The sequence below is a fragment of the Archocentrus centrarchus genome, chromosome 24 (assembly GCF_007364275.1).
Source record: "Archocentrus centrarchus isolate MPI-CPG fArcCen1 chromosome 24, fArcCen1, whole genome shotgun sequence".
In the NCBI taxonomy this organism is placed as follows: Eukaryota; Metazoa; Chordata; class Actinopteri; order Cichliformes; family Cichlidae; genus Archocentrus; species Archocentrus centrarchus.
The window spans coordinates 18,847,744-18,866,755 of NC_044369.1; the positions used below are offsets into that span (position 1 = coordinate 18,847,744).

Here is a 19,012-nt window from a genome sequence, read left to right on the forward strand (position 1 = left end):
AAAATCAAAAGCAATCCTAATTTTACGAAATTTCTCAACGTGGAAAAAATAAGCACGTTTTTAATTCATATATGTATATTTTAGAAGCCCCTTTTCTTTCTTTATTTTTTTTAAAGTTCTGAGTTAAACAGTGACTATGCACGTACTTGAAAATTTCAGTGCTATATTAAATATACCTGCAGGTGGCGAAAGGGCCCAATGCTGCAGACTTTTGAGGGTCCAAACTGTAAATATTCAAGTATCATGTGTGGAAGCATACTTAAGCCACTGTGGTGGAAATAAGTTTCCACAATTATGAAAGGATTGTTTCAATATAGACCTGATATTCCAATTTCAAATTCAAAAGTGCTTTATTGACATGACAGTCTCTAAAACAATATTGCCAAAGCATCAAAATACAATTCAGTGAAGTATCACAATTTATTTAATGAAAAATGAGTTTATTTATTAATGAAAGTCATCTTTTTCATAATTGCAGCTTATTGTTGGAAATTTTTTAATGATTCTTTTTTTAATCAGAGCTTGTCAAGAATGCCTAACAGGTAAGAGCCTGTCTGCATTTCAGCGGCTATGGTGATAGTAATTTCCAGAAATAATAATTTTTATTTGCAGTTAAATGCTGATGCATTGCATTGTACATAAAATATTCTTGTATGAATCCATTGACTGTGTACTTAGTACTACTAACCAAAATAGTAAGCTTTGTATTGAAGTGTATGGCTAACAACAAGGCAGAGTTAAAATAACTTGTTTTTTCTTTTGGCAATTATTCTAAGCTCTCCTAATGCTGACATCAAAGGCAGCCTCGCCCCAGAAAGTCTGACCCTAAAAACTGCTTTCAAGACATTTCGAAATCACTGAAGGCAAATAAAACGAAACCCTGTTTCTAAAAAGTTGGAATGCCTTGCAAAATGTAACTACATTAAAAAAAAAATGGTTGCAATGATTGGAACAGCACTGAATTGCTAGATTTCACTGAAAATAGTACAAAGAAAACAAATATTAAAATATTCAAAAATAAACATTTTAATGGATGCTCATTTTAAATTTGATAGCAAAATTTATTGGGGGAGGGGGCTCATGATTAATAAGGTTAATAAGCAAGGGGTCAGTAACATGACTGGTCTAAAAAGAGGAAGGAGGCCATCCAGTTTATTAGTGCACAGTTCAAAAGCCAGCAACTGCCTTGATGTATGAGGGTGTAAAAAGAAGAGAGGCTGCATTAGTGCACATGGCATGGGAAGCTGCATGCTCCTGAAGACAGCATTGATACTTACTGATATATACACATATTTGGAGAAATACGCTGCCATCCCGGCTGTGTTTTATTTTATGTTTTTATAGAAGGGCTTGATTATTTCAGCAGGACACCGGCACATATTGCCCTGAACTGTTCAGCAGATGAAAACCTTTAACATTTAATGTTGTCTTTGCACTATCAAATTATTTGCAAATCCTTGCGTTCTGTTTATTTTGACAGTGTATGCAGCATGCCAACTCTTTTGGAAACAGAGTTTTATAATTCTGACAAAAACCATCAACCTTTGCAAATCCTTTGCCACATGAGTGATTTTGGGGTTGGGTTTTCTGGGTATCCCACACAGGTGCCTGAAACTTGGGCCCACAGTTTCCTGCCCCACCAAACTCTGATGGACCATTCTTTTTGTTTTTTTCAAAACCCTGAATGCTTTATTGAAAATATGCATACATAACACTTTCCCTACACAACAATACAAAACAGTACAATCACTTTTGTAAATAACACATCGAACGCAAATCCACACATTTCCCCTTCCCGCCCTAGCCCAAGGAACTTAGAGATGCTACTGTAAGCCCTTAGTATACCCCACCCACCAACGCCATACCTCTGAGAAATAAGACATAGTTAAATCAGAAACAAGTCCCTTGGTAAACTCAGACAAAAGAACAGAGTAGACACCAGGTTGCATACAGACATAGCGTTTGCCACCAGCAGGTGAATGATGGGCTTTACTGAAACTCTTATTTGGGTTCTTGGTGTGTATCGTTTGTCTCAAGTCTTCTGAAACGATGCAGGGCGTGGAAGAGGAGTCCATTCTGTGGTCTAGGAGTCAAGAAAGAAGTTTCCAATGTGCGCATATCAGATCAACACATACACATACCTACAGAAAACACCACTGTGCGCCTCAAGTAATTTGGCTTTGATACGGGTCAGAGAAGTAGCAACTGCCAATCTACAATGGCACACCAAGAGAGATAATCGGTCAGTTACACAGACATGCGATAAAATAGATTTTCACATGAAGGAAACTCTTTAAAGGCGAGGGGTGGATAGTTCAAACCTGATTTGATTGTTGGTAACACTTCCTAAGACTCTTCCCACTCCTAGTGGCATGAGTGTTACTGTGCATATTTTTATTATTATTTTTTTTTTTGTGATAATAGTGGTAGATAAAATGCAACTGAATACAAATGAACAAAAGATATATTTAAAACATAGGAGGGGGTTATAAAGATTACAAAAAGAAAAATGAGGACTCCAAATGTCTGGTTATACTTTAATATCATACAGAGAAAGATCAACCAAAAAAATGATATATGAACCAAAAAAAAAAAAAAAATTAAGTAACAAAAAAGTTCAATAAAAACAGACAGAAAAGCACTGTTCTGAAACATTTCACTGTCTATCAGTCTGTAGCAAATAGTCATTACATACCCTTAAAACGGGAGGAGGAAAGCTTTGAATGGCGCACTGACCACTGAATAACTTGGCTGGAGAGCGGGGGGAAGGGGGGTTTAATACCCTCAAGATGAGGCTGCTACGCCTTTTGAAAGTGAGGGATAGTTTTCAAAGTCTAAAAGATAAGTCACTGCTTTTGGATGCATAGAGGCATGTAAGGGCTCAATTCCTTTAGCAATCTCCTATTAGATTTTAAGTCTTCACCAATGTAACGTTTTACGCCATTTGACTAGCAAATGTGGCAACCATAAGGTTAGGAACTTCATGGATTTATGCCATTGCTCTATGTGCAAGAGAGCAGAAAGACTACTCAAAGTGCAGCAGGGGTGCCATACATAGTGAAGGTTTCTGTGCAACTGTATAGACAGGAAGGCAGTTCGTGTGTGTTTTCAGGATTGCAACGACACTCCCTAAACTGTGCGCTCGAAGCGTGGATCTGGTTATTGGTGCCTCTCCTCTCTAGGGCTGTCCTAACTACACGTCCAATAATTACAATCATCAACTTCTCATAAGAAATGACTGTTTGCTAATAACACTTTACAGCTTGAGAAACATGCCTCTCTCAAATTGCTTGTGAATTTTAATTTCCCTCCCCCACCCCACCAACAGAAAGCAGATGCCACTAGTTCAGTGTTGTTTAAATGCCATGTGGTAAGGAGGGGGGGAAAAATTCTATATGTAAAAATTAAAGCCCCAGATTAAAAGAAAAAAACAAAACAACTTTCTTTTACAAAATGGCTCTAAAGTATTCTTTGTTCCACAGATAGAGGTCCCTATGGGGCTTTGGATAACGCAGAATTGGTTTTAAAATCCTCTTTACAATTTTACCGTGGGATTAGGAGAATAGAAGAGGGGGCGAGAATTGTCTGCTGGTGCGAATTGAACACACATACCAAAAAAAAAAAAAAAAACAACAAAAAAAAAAAAAACGCGCCAATTAACTCTGCACCCAGTAACGTCAGCTCTCATACTAATGTGTGCATGCATAATCGCTCGCTCGCTCGCTCACCCACGCTCACACGCACGCACTCTCACACACGGGAACACACACACACAGAGGAGGAACAGCAGTCACTGACGTGCATGTAAAGTTGCACTTTTCACATCTGAAAGCATGTCTCTTCAGAAAGGTCAAAGTGTACGTCTTGATAGTGGAAACGCCACCATATCGACAATGAATGACCCCCTTGCAGCTGATATGTGACCTGTGAAATCCTCTGTCCTCCTCTTAGGCAGATGTAATGGAGTTGTGCGGTAGCTAGCTCGACAAAGGATGGCGGGTGGGGGTGGTGGACTGTCAGCTGGAAACATAAGAGCAACTGTCCTTTAGCAGTTAAATTAAGGAATAAAAAGGTTTTATTTTTCCTAATGTTGAGAAACAAAAAGTTGAATCTTCACGCTAAAGCTTTCCAAGGGCACTACTCGCTAAGATTCACCTCTTAAATGAGAATAAACCCTATGACTATCATAAAAAACTCCAACATTTAGCATAGCCTTTTTTGTGTCAGCTGGTCGGTCAATGTTTTCATGGGGGATTTTCAGCCTTTGTCCAAAAGATTGAACGTTAAGAATATAGCAAGAAAGAAGGGGAGAGGAAAACATACATACAGAATAATTGCTATATCCCCCCTATGCACCATCCTCCCCCAGCAAGACCCCACCCCAAGTCCATGGAGACATTATACATGTAATGTGAAAGACAGACAGGCACACAGATGTAGTCCAGTGAGTAGACGGCTGATCTGCCGTGTCTGTCTGGAGGCATCACAGGGACTCGATGTGCTCCAAGCTCCAGGTGGAGGTGGGTTTCCTGGGAAACTTGTGAGGACCTGGCATGGCTGGTGACCACGTTAGAGAAATGGAGGAAGAAGGGTTTGCTTGGAAGAGGAGAACAGCCATTACAGCTCTCCAGTGGAGTATCCCGCTGGGTGCTGACTCGCTTATCAGGCCTCTAGGTCAGAATCGGATTTTGGATGAAGACCGGTTTTTGGTCTTCAACACCCGCTATTTTTTCTAGGCCAGTCAGGAGACACAATTTTCTCTTCTGTTTTCTCTTTTTTGTTGGTTATTCTTCTCTTGCAATATGTGGATGCTGGGTTTTCTTCGCCCATGAACATTTTGTTTTACTGTGGGTTTCTTGGTTTGTTGTTAGACACATATCTTCTGCTCCATTAGTGACCATCAACTGTCCATGTGACTGGAGTTTTCTGAGTAGGGGGGGAAAAAAAATAAATACAGTAGTTGAAAGTAGTGATCTGAGGGGAATCAAGATGTATTTAAGTACAAATCAACAAGAGACAAAAACTGAAACTATTTTTTCTGTTGTCATTTTACAATCAACAGTTACAACTACCGTTGAGTCCGTCTGCCTCTTGTGATTCGAGGAAGGGTGCAGGACCCCAGATGCGTACTGTGCCATCATCTGAGGCAGAAGCCATGAGGCTTGGGATGGCTGGGTTCCAGCTCACACAGTTAACGGTGCGTGTGTGGCCTGTGAGCTCAGCAATAGGAAGTTCACCACGCCGATGCCAGATGTATACTTTGTGGTCTGTGGAGATGGATGAAGAAGGCAACAAAACAGGTGGAAGAAACAGGTTTAGAATTTGAGGGAAAATACTGGGGATTTAGAAAGTTTAGAGAAACTGTGTGAAAGGAAATAACATTTCACAAAATATACAAGAAAATATAAGTTAAAGGAGCAGGGGAAAGATAATCAGCAAAGGATTTGGGTGGCTGGGAATTGGCTGCTCAGGGTTTTAAGCCCATAGTGGATGCCATCCTAACAAGTCGTTCATGTTAATTTGTTCAAATTAGTCAGTACCCCAATGGTGATCAGCAGCAATGCTGTGCTATACAAATTAAGGAAAGAAATGGCTCTGCATCAGAACACACTACCCTGAAAGAAGACTCATACTGGAGGATCCTCTACTGTATATGTCCTACTAAATGCAGTCAAAACATGGCCAGCACAGAAAGACTGATGACTTCCAGGCAGTTCACGGAACAAGTTTAAAAATACAGTATATTAGGCGCCAGGGTGGCTCAGTGGATGAGCAGGTGACCATGTATGTCGCGTGGTGGTGCAGGCGACCCAGGTTTATGGTCCAGCCTGTGGCCATTTACTGCGTATCTTCACCCATCTCTCTCTCCACTGTACACTATCGAATAAAGCCACAAAAGGTCCAAAAAACAAAACAATACAAAAAAACCCCCAAAACACTATATTGCCTAAAGCAGTGAATGTCAACTGGTGGCCCATAGGCCACATCTGGCCCACCAGAGCTTTCCATCCGGCCCCCTGAATAGTAGTGCCACAGGTACTATGTGCCAATCAATCACGTCGTGTCATAACCTGTTAAATACCCTTCTCTGACTAGTCTGAATTATCAAAAGCCTCCAACCGCCACTTTCCATTGCCCATAAAAGCCTCCGTGTCCCTAGAACCAATCAGAATGCAAGATAGGACCATGTGACTTCAAGTATTTTCAGCACTGCGCTGCACTGAGGAGCCAGCTTTTGTTGGTGGTGATCATATCGTAAACACAGTTGAAGGTGAGTCTAGCGTTGTTTTGAGTCGAAAAAATGTTTGGTGATCAAACTTGTCTAACTAAAGGAAGGAAATGTGATTTCTGTTGGTGAACCTGCGGAAGGTTTGTTACTGGCTGCTGAGCTTACTCCCTGGCCTGCACGGGGAGTAAGGTATTGAAATTTCCTCACTACTAAATATTCCACAGTCAACTGTATAATGACAGAGTGGGGTCAGCGGATGCTGAGGCACATAGTTCGCAAAAGTTGCCAACTTTCTGCAGAATCAATCGCTACAGACCTCCAAACTTAAATGCGCACACACTAGTGCACAAAACAAGGTCCATAAAGACATGGATGAGCAAGTTTGTTATGGAAGAACTTGACTAGCCTCAACCTCAACCTGATAGAACACCTTTGGGATGAATTACAGCGGAGACTGCGAGCCAGGCCTTCTTGTCCAATATCATTCCCATAAACACACTCCTAAACCTTGTGGAAAGCCTTCCCAGAAGAGTTGAAGCTGTTAAAGCTGCAAAGGGTGGGCCAACATCCTATTAAACTCTATGGATTAAGAATGGGATGGCACTCAAGTTCATGTATGTGTGTGAAGGCAGACGAGCGAATACTTTTGACAATATAGTGTATGTATTAGCACTACAGTTTGCTACAGAGAACAGTGATGCATTTATTCCTGCTAACATTCTGCAGCATTCTGACTGTACCTTCACTACCACTGGCAATGAAGTCTTCGTTGTGTCCTCCAAAGCAGGAGTGGATTGTGTAGAAGCCTTGGGTAACACCTTGGTACTTCCTTACCAGCACCCGGTCCTGAAGGTCCCACAGGTGCACTCCCTACAAAAAGTTATAGACAAGGAGCCTGTAATTACTGAAGCACCCTGTATACTGTTTATCAAAACAAAGCAGCCATGCATTTTACATGGACATAAACTGATGCTGCTAAGAGCCGGGACTGGTCAGAGGCTTACCTGAGTTGCTACATTTAACAAAGCTAATCTTCCATTCTTTGAAACTGTAAAAGACATGATAGGGTGGTCCTCCTGAACTCTGTAAAGGACATGCGAACAAGACACAACCCATCAAGGCACTGTGATGTATAAAGCAGCTGATAACATGATAATCTTGAGCAAATACAAAATACAGCTCTAGAGTTCCTAAAATTCAGGAAGAATCTGTTGTTGTATTCAGCTGTTTTAAAGTGAAACTATAGCTATAACAGGAGCTCTGTTCAGCATCAGAAAAGATCAACTCCAACATGTACCAACATTAGATTTATTTCATCTGGCTTAACCCCTCGAGATGTAACATATTTTTTGAGTGGTCAACTGCTCATATTAATGACAAAAATGAATATAGATATACAACAGCACTGACACATACATGTTTCTGTCCGTAAGGTCCTCAAAGTTGTACCCCCGGATACGCTGGTGGGTGTCTGAGGCCAGCACTGTCCTGCCATCATTCAGGCACCACAGGCACTGCACTCTCACGCCCTCCCAGGAGTCTAACAAGTTGCCATCCAGGTCCTGACAACACAAACAGCAGGTAAGTGAAAACACTGGAAGAGCACAGCATGACAACTTTAGATAACAGAACCTTTTGGATGCTCTTTCAACAATTTATCATCCACCTGCTTAGTCACAAAACACACACAGGCATAAACAGATACAGACCAGCTGTAAAACACACATTCTTATGGGTTCACCAGTTTGGCTAGGGAAAAAAAAAAAAAAATCACCACACTGAAAGAGTCCATGATGACTTGGTCATCCCAGTCATCAATAGCTACTACACACCCACTTCCCTTTTCTTTTTCCCTCTTCCTCTGCAAACCATTATTGAACATATGCCAGGAATTCATTACTGATTAAAAGAAGCAACATCAAGATAAGACATGCTTTATTTATCACAAAATTAATTTGTTACAGCAGTCAAAAATTATGCTAAACATAAATAAGTCTTTACAGCTATTTTGTTATATTTTTCTAAGTCTTTATTTATTATAACTGTGCATTAAAGATGGTGTGTGTGTGTGTGTCAATCAACTTACACACTGATAAAATTGTCCCCTTTGTCCTCCAGTGACAAAGCGTTTACCGTCAGGGTTCCAGGCCACACTGGTCAGACTGTCTTCATGGGACTGGGACATTTTGGTCCGCAGCTCCCCCGTCTGGTGAAGAAGGGGGATTGACAGACAGAGTGGAAATCAAGAGTAGAGAAAATGGGGGAAGGGAGACAGCAAGAATAAATATTAAGCAAGAGTGGGGGAGGGATGAGTAACAGGAAAGGAAACAGAAGGAGTCAGTGAAGCGCAGCGGTCACTGAGTACACAGAGCGCACTACAGTGTATCCGAGGAAAGTTACCTCTCTCTCAATCACATTTCCTCATTTTGAGTAAGATTTTGAGATTCACCTATATATGCTTTTCTACACAGTTTTACAATCATGTTCTCTGCTGTTTGAAGAGGTAATATAGCATTAAAGTCAAGAACTGAGGAGTCTGAAGTCGTTGTGCACCAACCTTACCTGAACATTCCAGAGCCAGAGCTCAGAGCAGTCATCTGGTCCACAGGCGATCAGGTAGGTGTCATCGGGACTCCATGCTAGGTATGAAACTCCATATGCATGACCCTCCAGGGTTCGCAGTAGCTTCAGCTGGTGGCTCTCCTATACAAAGACAAAATGAGTATAAAGAAAAACAGACACATTACGGATTGGACACTCATTTGTTGCAATAAAAAAAAAAAAAAAAAAGTCAAAAAGGTTTTTAAGACTGAGCCAAATTAAAAAAAACCTGGAAGAAAATACATTTCTGTGAATGAAGTGACTTGTGGTGCTGTGACGTCCCTTATACTTCTAGAAAGGTATGCTGACCTAGCAAATAAAAAGGTCACAACCACCGCAGGGAAAATTTAGCTGTGGATCAAATCGTAAAAATAAGATAAGTGTATGATATTCATATTTTTAAACACTCACCGGGTCCACTTGCCAAATTATGACAGTAGTGTCTTTGGAGCCAGTGGCCAGCTTGGTGCCATCATTTGAAAATTTGCAGAACCACACCTCATTACAATGCTCAGTGAGAATCTGTTGAGTGTAACATGGGAACTGCTTCCTGTAACACAAACACACAAAAAAGATTGAACGTTAAAATCTTAATTCATTCATCCATAACATTTTATGTTTATCCAGATCCAGGTGGCAGGGGCAGATGTCTAAGCCTTAATCACCCCAGTTGACTCCTTTCAGTGCAGAGAATTAGTAGCTCTACTCTGACCCTCAGGCATGACTGAGCTCCCACCATCTCTAAATCCCACCTATATAAAACATTTGACTTGTTGCCCATCGCTTTGCAGCTAACAGGTGGCTGCTAGAACATAATGCTAATACTTACACTTGAAAGGTCACCTTTTGGAGGAGGCTCGTTTCTGTTCCTTATTCTTTATCTTTCAGTTGCTACCCACAGCCGGTGGCCACTGGTGAGGGTAGGAACATGCATCTATCAGAAAACTGTCAGCTTTGGGCCAAGCCCTCCTCACCACAACAGACCGTCACAGTGCCTGCATCACTGCAGATGCTGGTGGATCTGTCTGTATATCCCACTCCGCCCTTCCCATACTCATGAACAAGTCTGTAGAGTTGTTCAACACCTCCACTAAATGCAACAATTCCAGAAGGATGCAGTGATGTCTTTTCCAAGTCCATAAGATAGATGCAGATTTGTGGGGAAAACTACACATCCTGTAGTATCTCTTGAGGTAGACAGCTGGGTCAGTTTCCATATTTTTCTTTCTGAATCGCAGTTTGAACTAATGCTTAGACTCGCCTCACTAGCACTACGGCACTGAAGTGTGATCCTCTTTGAAGATGTGGCACACCCGCCTCCCTTCTTAACAAAGTCAGGCCTCAATCTGCCAATCCCGCGATACTGTTCCTGACATCTGTGCCTTGTTTCAAGCGTGTGTTACCCAAGAGAACACAACAACACCCAGAGCCTTAAAGAACTTCATCTTCCCTTCATCATGTCAGATAAAATCATCAGTCTTAGATCATCCACAACAGTGAAACCACTGATGGGTTAAACCGAACAATACTGATTATCTGCTGGAAAAGCCTGGATCCTGGCATTCATGTGGATATTGCTTTGACACGTACCATCTACTTAAACACTGCTGCACAACAAACATCCCACAGCCCAAGCTGTGAACTTCACAGAACCCAGTCCAAGTGAGCATATATAGGATGTGCCAGACTCAGCCCAATCCACAAAGGCTCCATCTCACAATACACAAGACCCAAAGGATCCTTTGCCAATATCACTGTTCCAGATACCACAGGACAATCCCAGAGGTCCCATATCCATTCCCTGATGGGATACTGGTGTTTTGGGTGCTTTTATAAAACACAGCAAAAGTATAAGAAGGAGAAAACTCAGCAGGTTAAAATGTATAAAGCAGCAAGATTAAAAAAAAAAGAAAAGAAAAGAAGTGGCAGAGACACAGTAGTGGACTAAATCACTATGGGCTATGACACTATGACATTAAAAAGAGAAAACTAGTTAAGATTTCCAGTAAAGGAAACAAAATTAAGAATCATAAAGAAGGGCCCCAGCATTTTAGTTTCATAACAAGAGTGTAAGTAAATATTATAGTAGTAGTATACAGTATATTACAAAGTCCCTGGAGTCATGAAGAGAGAGCAACATGCTAGCTATGCAGTACAAACCTGCTGCAGACGTGATCAAGGAGAAGAGAGACTGAGTCCAGGTTATTGTCCAGCTTGGTGTTGTGATAAAGACATCGGTCCCTCTGCAGCTCCACTGCTTGCCGGAGAAGAGTGTGCAGTCGACGAGGGGGCAGCATCACAGAAGGAGGCAGGTAGGCTACAATCAGGGGGGAAAAAAAGCACCACACAAGTTCACAGCTGCACATGGAATATGCAAAAACAAGTACTGAAATCAGACAATAGCTGCTAGCTGTACAGGGTCAATATATGGAAATATCTCCTCACTTTGTAGTTTATCCAGCAGCCGGCAGCGTGAAGCAGTGCCCTTGCCCTCCCACTCTGCCTTGGCCCTAAGATCCTCAGCATGGCTACACATTAGGTACCTGAAAGAACACACAAAAACACAGTTCAAGCAAAAACACACACTGAGAGGAAACCACAAGAAAACTACAATAAAAACAAACAAAAACAAAAAGCTATACATGCAGAAATCTTATCACCAGGAAGTAAACAGGAGCTTGAAATAGTGATTAGTATGGTGGTAAACTGCAACCACAGACAACACAATACAGATGGGAACTCAGACTAAATTTAGTGCAAAAGAGAAAAACTGTTCATAACTTTTCGATGTTGTAAATACAGGCATTCTCAGGCCCTGAAATGAGCGTGTTAATTTCAGGTTTCATCTTAAAAATTACAACTGAAATAATTTACCATAAAAAAAAAAAAAAAAGATTTCCAGTGAATTTGGCAGTGTGAACTGTTGTGTTAATACATCATTAAATCTAAATCAGCCAATCATTATAAAGCATGGCAATTTAATATTCCCTTAATTATCAGTAAACAATATTTATACAGGGGTGAATTTTGGTACAATTAAATCACAAAACAGGTGTATCATTAGCCTCAACAGGACTCTCCAATAGCTACTATTTGGACTGTTTGTAGGTGTGTATCTGTGCAGACAGCGTGAACATCCTGATGAATGCTATGAGCCAGTTGTAATATTAAACAGTACCCGCTGAGTACGTGGATGCGATCTGTGTTGTACTTGAGTGGCGTCAGCTCTCCCCGGAGGACCTGCAAAGCTTCCAAGACTTTTCCGTCCTCCAGGTACTCAAGGTACTTTTGCTGCAGCAGCAGGAACTTCATACGCTGAGTAGAAAGAAGAGAAGCGTAGGTTTAGAGAAAGTTACCTATAAACATTAAAGAGAGTAAAGGAGGAAGAATTAAAGGAGAGCAGCAACGCCACTCAATTCTAAATGTTACGTGCACCAAGTGTCACATCACTGCAAATGTCAAAAACAAAAGCTGGCAGTGGCCAATTTAAAAAAAAAAAAAAAAACATCCTAATTTTAAGAGGTTTAAACACCAAACATTAAAGAGAATACATAACTGCAGACTAGGATGTATCAATAAATGAATTTCCCAGCAAGCAAATCCTTCTCATGAAGAAAACATGACTCCCAAAGACAGAAACCCCACCCAGTTTTCATTATTGAAACTAAGTTAGAGATCAAAAATTATTAAACTATCTATAATGATAAATTAATAAAGCTTCACATGAGAGTGTTCTAAACTATCCTAATATGTGTTCTATGTCAGTTACTAACTGGATTGCTCATAATGGGGACATACTATATAGTATTTAAAAGGAAGAGAATTAAGAATTATATAACACCATTAGCCCAAGAGGACTGAGGTCTTCAAGAAAGCATTCAAGAATATAAAAATGGGTTCTAAAACGATAACAGCAGCCTCAAAGCGCTTTTTAGGAAGCTTTGGGAAGCTCATATAGCTAGAGCCACTGGCCTGGGGTGAAGGTCATTAATCAATCAAGAGTAGATCCATCCAAATTCTTACATTCTTTGATTCATTCACATGAATGGGTGAGTGTGTCTGCTTTTGACTTGTACTGTATTTAAAAAGAAAAAAAATTATATATTTTAAATATCAGAAAAATACAGCTACAAAAATATAGTAGGAAAACATTTGCTTAAAAATAAGTTTTAAGACAATGTCAACCAAGTAGAATAAATTCAAGTAAACTCAATATAACATTGTACATCCAATGTCAAAAATGAATGACAGGGATATATGTATCTGCACAACAAAAATATGGAATACAAATAGAACAGTAATCCCACAACAAACAGTAATAACATTAAAAGAAAAAGCCCAACAGATCTCTGTTCAAACCTTCTGGGCTCAAGTTGTAACATATGACATATGCTTCCCTCTGTAACAGAAATCTATGTGTGTCTACACCTTCTAACAGGAAGTAACATTTCTATATCTTGAAATATTTGGTAACACGTTTTACCGGATGCTCTTTCTACCTGAAGAATTAAAAAAAAAAAAAAAGGCCTTCTGTTTGCGTCATCCTATCACACAATTATGCATTCTTTTAACAGAGTAATGTTTAAACACCACCTGGTTATCATTTATTGTTGTTCTGAATTATGTGAATGCCTTCAAGCTGAAACTTGGGTTTTATACCACAACAAAGAAACAATTTATCAGTGCGTGCTGACATTCTGTTTGTGAGGAGAAAATAAAAGAATCATGACTAAGCTTAAACTACCGCTTCGACTCTGACAGGAAATGATTTTAACCACCTATTTAATGACAACTGGTCTGTATAACTATCACAGAATGATACAGCAGCACATTTTAAGGAAACAAACAAACAAAAAAACCCCATAAAAAAAAAAAATAACATTCCCATTTAGGATATATATTGTTACAATAAAACTCAAACTGGTGGCAGAATATTAAAAAAATCAATCCATGTTATTACTAGAATTTATTAACAAATATGCACAAGACATATGATAATATTAACATCACCAATTGATCTCTTTTATATGGATGCTATCAGTAAGTGTTTACGCATTGCTGCAGTTCAGCAGTGTCATTTGCAGTGTTAAGCGTCTCTGCCCTATCTCAGGTATGCAGTGCAGCAAGCACAGCCATATCTACTACACAAAAGCCACCCACACAAGTCTACAAATAAAGAGTGCAGAAACACACTTCTCAGAGCTCTCCCCCTTAGGCCTGTGACATGAGTAAACTGCATCGCAGGATTGCTGTGAATATCACGTTGACTATGACAACGCTAACCCTCAACTCAGGAACTAAAATGGCTACTCTCATTGGAATAACATAGAAAAATTTTTTTTTTTTTTTAAATCATCAGCTACATCCATTTTCACAATAACTCAACAGGGAACGGCTGTTAGAAACCTTATGACACAGTGCAGCAGGCACTTGACTCTGGAGTATTTTTGGAGCTCATCTTATTGTTAATTAGCATGCTAGCTAGGGATAATTAGTCTGAGCTGAGTCCCATTACCAAACTAATACTGTAAAGTATTTACTCTCATACTAATCTTCACAGGAATAAATGTGAGTACATCCAATATATTAAGGGTCCTGTTAGAACAACTGATATGAAAAAACAAAGCTGCGGTAGCAGGAATCAAATCAGTAAAAACAAAACAATAACTTCATAATGAATGTAAGAACTAAAAAACAGCATCCAGCACAGTAAACTAAATCTAATGTGAATCTCCTTTCTGCCACTGTCCTTGTTATAACCTGCGTTATAACTGTGTCATTCTGGAACGTCCAGCTGTGCCTGCTAACTGACTGACTGTCATTCAACCCAGTTCAGGTTTGTGCAAAGGGAGCTTACCACAATAGCATTGGGAGAATGCATCAATGCTCTCAGCTCATTGAGATCATTCTCAGCCTGGACCAAAACAAAGGGAGGGTGATGGAGGGGAGAGACAGAAGAGAGAGAAATAGTTAGCTCAGCACTTTCCATGCATGCATAGGGAAAAAAAATGATATGAACAGTAATACAGATCTTATGGTCAGCTAGTATTCAAGACTTTGACAACAGAACAAATGCAAGTGTGCTGCGATCAAAAGTTAAAATCACAGCGTTAATTTTAAAATATTGGTTACTTTCACTGGTTTGCACATCTTTTTTTTTTGGACTGAAAACAAGTGGCTTATTTTTTATTAGTCTGTTTATGACCACAGGCCTTCAATACTGATGTAGATTCATTTCACCAAAGAGATTCAATTGTAGTAACATTAACACTTTTATAGGTTTGTGGTACAGTGCTGGATCTAGAACAGGGTAACACAGCCAGTTACATAAAGACACCTTAATAAGCATTTTACTTCACTTTGAAATTTCTGTTCATTCTACTCAACCACAGAAGGCTGTCCCCCTGAGCTTCAATATTAAAAGTCAAACATGTTCATGCTTCTGGATTTGTATAACTAATCCCCGTAGACAGACTACTTTTTGAACTTGCCTATGTCCCCATGTGCTGCTTTCTGGAACTTTGCTTTAGTTGATAATTAATGAGACAAAATTGATCTGCACAAACATGCCGTATGTTTTCTCTATTTTTTTTCTAGCTCTACATTTTAAAGTACAATGAGGACATCAGATCTCAAGGTCACAAATTCCACGTTGACCAGAATATTTGCTATTATGCAGTCATGGTAAACCAAGACCAACCTTGTCCCACTCCCCCTCCATGACATGGTTGCGGAACTTTGTAGCTGAGGGGTGTTCCAGTCTGCAGCCTGATTCCTGCATCAGCAGGTCCACCGTCTGACTGCAGAGACACAGGAGAAGAGTGGAAGAGAGGCAGGCAAAGTTATCCCGATATATAAGGGTGAGACATATGAAAGGAGAATCAAGCACAAATGTGGCTTTTCAGTTATTAACTTTCACTCAGTACTTGAAAATATGAGCCCAGTCAGCATGATGCTGACAAGCTAGCGCATCATTATGTTAGGTGGCATTTTTAGGCAGGTTATTGACCTTTTTCTTCATTTATGGCATTATGCCAATACTTTACAGTGATAGCAAACAGTGTACTGGGTGACAAGGTAAACTACATTTAGCAAAAGACAATATTAATGTTTGTAGCTGACAGTGGGGAGGAGACAATTCAACGGCTAACAATAACTGGGTGAAGCCAGTTGCGGAGCACTTGTGTCACCTGAGCATTATTTGTGGACACTAATATGAATCGAGCTTCCACTGCGGTTGACATCAGTCCTGTCAACCATGAACCACAACCATCTGTGCAAACACCATCCCCTCTGCTAAACACACTCCACTCCCATAAAAGCCCCTGCAGAGATGTGTGTGCAAGATAATGCAAGTGAAATGGGAATGGGGGGGTGGCTGACACCTTCAGCATGATGACATCATTCTCAGGTATCAATGGAGTGGCGCAGCAGCTCTGTGTTGGGCCTGATTTCTCTTGCATTTCCCTGGCTGAAATGTAGGGGCTCTGTTTCATATCAGGCAATGCCATGTACCCCCACCACCACCACAAATAACCCACCCTCATTGTAAACACAGCAATGTCTTTATATAATGCCTTGAAATGGCTGCTATACTTTCTGAGCTGAACACCAGGGATCAAAGGACTGCTAGCTACCCAACAGTGAAACCACTGGCAGTTTGAAGATCACTATGCATACATTTCTTGAAGGAAGAAGAAAAAAAAAAAAACGTTCGTTGCTATAATTAGATTCAAACCAACGTTTCTATATGAAACAGCTGGCAAAAAAGCGCATTCCTCAGCCGCCATGAAGCCATCCGATTCTGCTCAGTTCAGGAACAAATGTCGCCCACAGTATTGACTGCTGCCTTGGAATAAATGCATGCTCCAATACATGCACGTCACTGTTTGTGACTGTTGACACATTGCTCTGACACAGTAACAAAGACGGAAAAATTAAGCCAGGAGGGAAGTTCTAATGTTCATGAGATAGCTGTATAAAATGGAGCCTGATTTGATGAAACAAATAGTTCAAATGACCTATCAAGAAATGCAAAGAGTGAACTAGGAATACTAAAATAACCGGGTCATATTTCATACCCACACTCGTTATGACAGTGTCTTTCAGCATTAGAGACTTTAGCACGGCTTTGCAACAAAAACGTGCTGATTTTGCAGACGTGCTGTAAAATGAAGAAAGCCACATAATCACCCGAGTAAAAAGCCGACGCTGAAAACCACCATGCGCTAACCCAACATTTTCTCCGCAATTTCTTTTTGCGCAATAAGCCCCAGAAACGCAAAACGCCGCAAACTCGATAATTCTGCTTTAAGTACTTAATTAAGTAACCAGACCAAATGTCTCCATTTTACGTGGCTTCAAACAACAACAAACCAGCGGTTCTTGTTTTGTGTGAATAAACGTTACTATCGTTAGATGATGTAATGCCTTTTATTCACTGCGAAACCTATAGCGTTTATTAATAGATCATGGCGTAACTGGCATTAAAAGCGTCCTACGACTTATCATGGACTTATGAAACAACCCTGTGCTCAACTATGTTTTATGTTTCCGTGAAGATTTAATATCGGGACAAAACACCTCAGCGGAGGCTACTGCTGTTAGCTATTAGGCTAGCTGTTATTGTGCAAGATGGACCCCTTCTTTCTACCAACTGCCGAGCTCACAGGCTAACTACCTACCCCATCCCCCCATGTTTGTGTCTGTCAAGCGCACTAACAGCGCTTTTACCAGCTGCTATTTCGCAGTTTCACACAAAACCGTAGTTATGCAGATTGTACTTCGTATGTTCAGTGTCGACGTTAATTGCCTTCATGAGTTTTTCCTCGACTGACACGCTGAATAAACTTACTTCAGTCCTAGTCCGTGGAGATGTTGCCCTATTAATCGTATGACATCTTCCTCCGCCTGCGATAGCCGTTTCTTCTTTTTCAGCGAGCCAACCTCCGAGCTCGAGGCCGTAGAGGCAGCCGAAGTCCCCGTACAGGACCCTACTGAAGAGCCGTTACTGGTACCGACGTTATTACCATTATCTGTGCTGGAGAGAAGCCCATTTGAGTGAGTTCCACCGACCGAGGATGACTCCCCGTTTTGTGCGCTGTTTAAGCAGGAGAGCTCCGAGGATTCTTGTCCCTGTCCGGCCCCGTTTGCCTGCATACTGCTGCTGAGGTTGTTGACAGCACTTCGGTTAAAGTGGATGGCAGAGGTGGCTTGAGAGTGTGCACTGCGTCCTAGGACAACTCCGGACAGGCCTGTCACAACTGCTGAAGCCCCGGGCTCTCCTGCTCCCTCCGCCGCCGAGGCTCGGTGCTTCTTCCGCGGGGGCGGCGACGCTCCGCCGGTGTCCGAGTCGGAGGAGGAGGAAGCGGAGGCCAGAGTTTCCTCACCGAGAGCGGCCGTGGTTAGAAGCCGGCGGAGCTCCGGGTGGGAAATGAAGGTTAAGTTTCCAGGTTTGAGGCCTCGTTGTCAGGCTTACAGCGTACTGTCACTGTAGAGGATCTATGAGTTAGCCCGTTTTGTTGTTGTTTCTCTCAAAACAGCTGCAGCTCTAATGGAGTCCTGACGCTCTGACGTAACCGGAAATTCCTACACTACCAGGCTTCCGGGTAGAATTATAATCCATGGGTGGTGCATAAGAACCTAGTTAGCATAGTAATTATCCAACAACAGTAACACCTCATATTAAAATTCATTTGAATGTCTTGACGTTTAATATATCCAGAATGTTAAATGAGCATAATGGATGAGTAAACCTTGTGTAGCTAGTTCACGGATTACTAGCGTTAAGACAGTAAAAATAAATAAATAATTATGTGACCCCAATATTTACTTATTCAAGGCCTAAGTAAATGGAATAAAAGTTGATTTTATCACTAAAATGTTACATGTAATCATGTTAAAAATTAAAATAAATTAAAATCAGTATTCCCCACTAAGGTCTATCCATTCATCATCCAAAAAGACTGGGTGCATATTTGCATTGCAGTGCTTCTGAATCAACTGCCATCCGTTGTTTGTACTGTGATAGCTAATCTTTTCTTTACAATTTGTATAACAACATATAATCAGTCAATTCATTTAAACCTTAGATGAAAACTTGTTGACACAGGCTGATTAAGGGGTTTTCTTTCTACCATCTGCATAAATAAATGAATTAATCAATAACTGAATGAATACACA

At 40.7% G+C, this 19,012-nt stretch overlaps 1 protein-coding gene across 1 annotated transcript; it reads right to left on the reverse strand.

The window, feature by feature from the left end:
- Window positions 1-1,692: 1,692 nt before the first annotated feature.
- Window positions 1,693-18,421, reverse strand: wdr26b (WD repeat domain 26b). The gene is made up of 14 exons (XM_030721317.1): window positions 17,685-18,421; window positions 15,531-15,630; window positions 14,688-14,744; window positions 12,009-12,145; window positions 11,276-11,373; window positions 10,991-11,147; window positions 9,242-9,380; window positions 8,792-8,932; window positions 8,316-8,435; window positions 7,646-7,791; window positions 7,234-7,312; window positions 6,970-7,099; window positions 5,073-5,267; window positions 1,693-4,926 (listed from the first exon to the last, which is right to left on the reverse strand). Exons 1-14 carry the CDS (start codon window positions 17,987-17,989, stop codon window positions 4,901-4,903), a joined length of 1,830 nt encoding a protein of 609 aa, XP_030577177.1. The 5' UTR covers window positions 17,990-18,421; the 3' UTR covers window positions 1,693-4,900.
- Window positions 18,422-19,012: the final 591 nt, after the last annotated feature.

Excerpts from the sequence above, each read along its gene's own strand:
- wdr26b (XM_030721317.1), bottom strand. The coding sequence starts at position 17,989 with ATGCAGGCAAACGGGGCCGGACAGGGACAAGAATCCTCGGAGCTCTCC. Across the intron at positions 14,745-15,530 it reads TGGAGGGGGAGTGGGACAAG|GCTGAGAATGATCTCAATGA; the intron begins GTTGGTCTTGGT and ends GTTTTGGTCCAG. Across the intron at positions 7,313-7,645 it reads GACCTTACGGACAGAAACAT|AGTTCAGGAGGACCACCCTA; the intron begins GTATGTGTCAGT and ends TGTCCTTTACAG.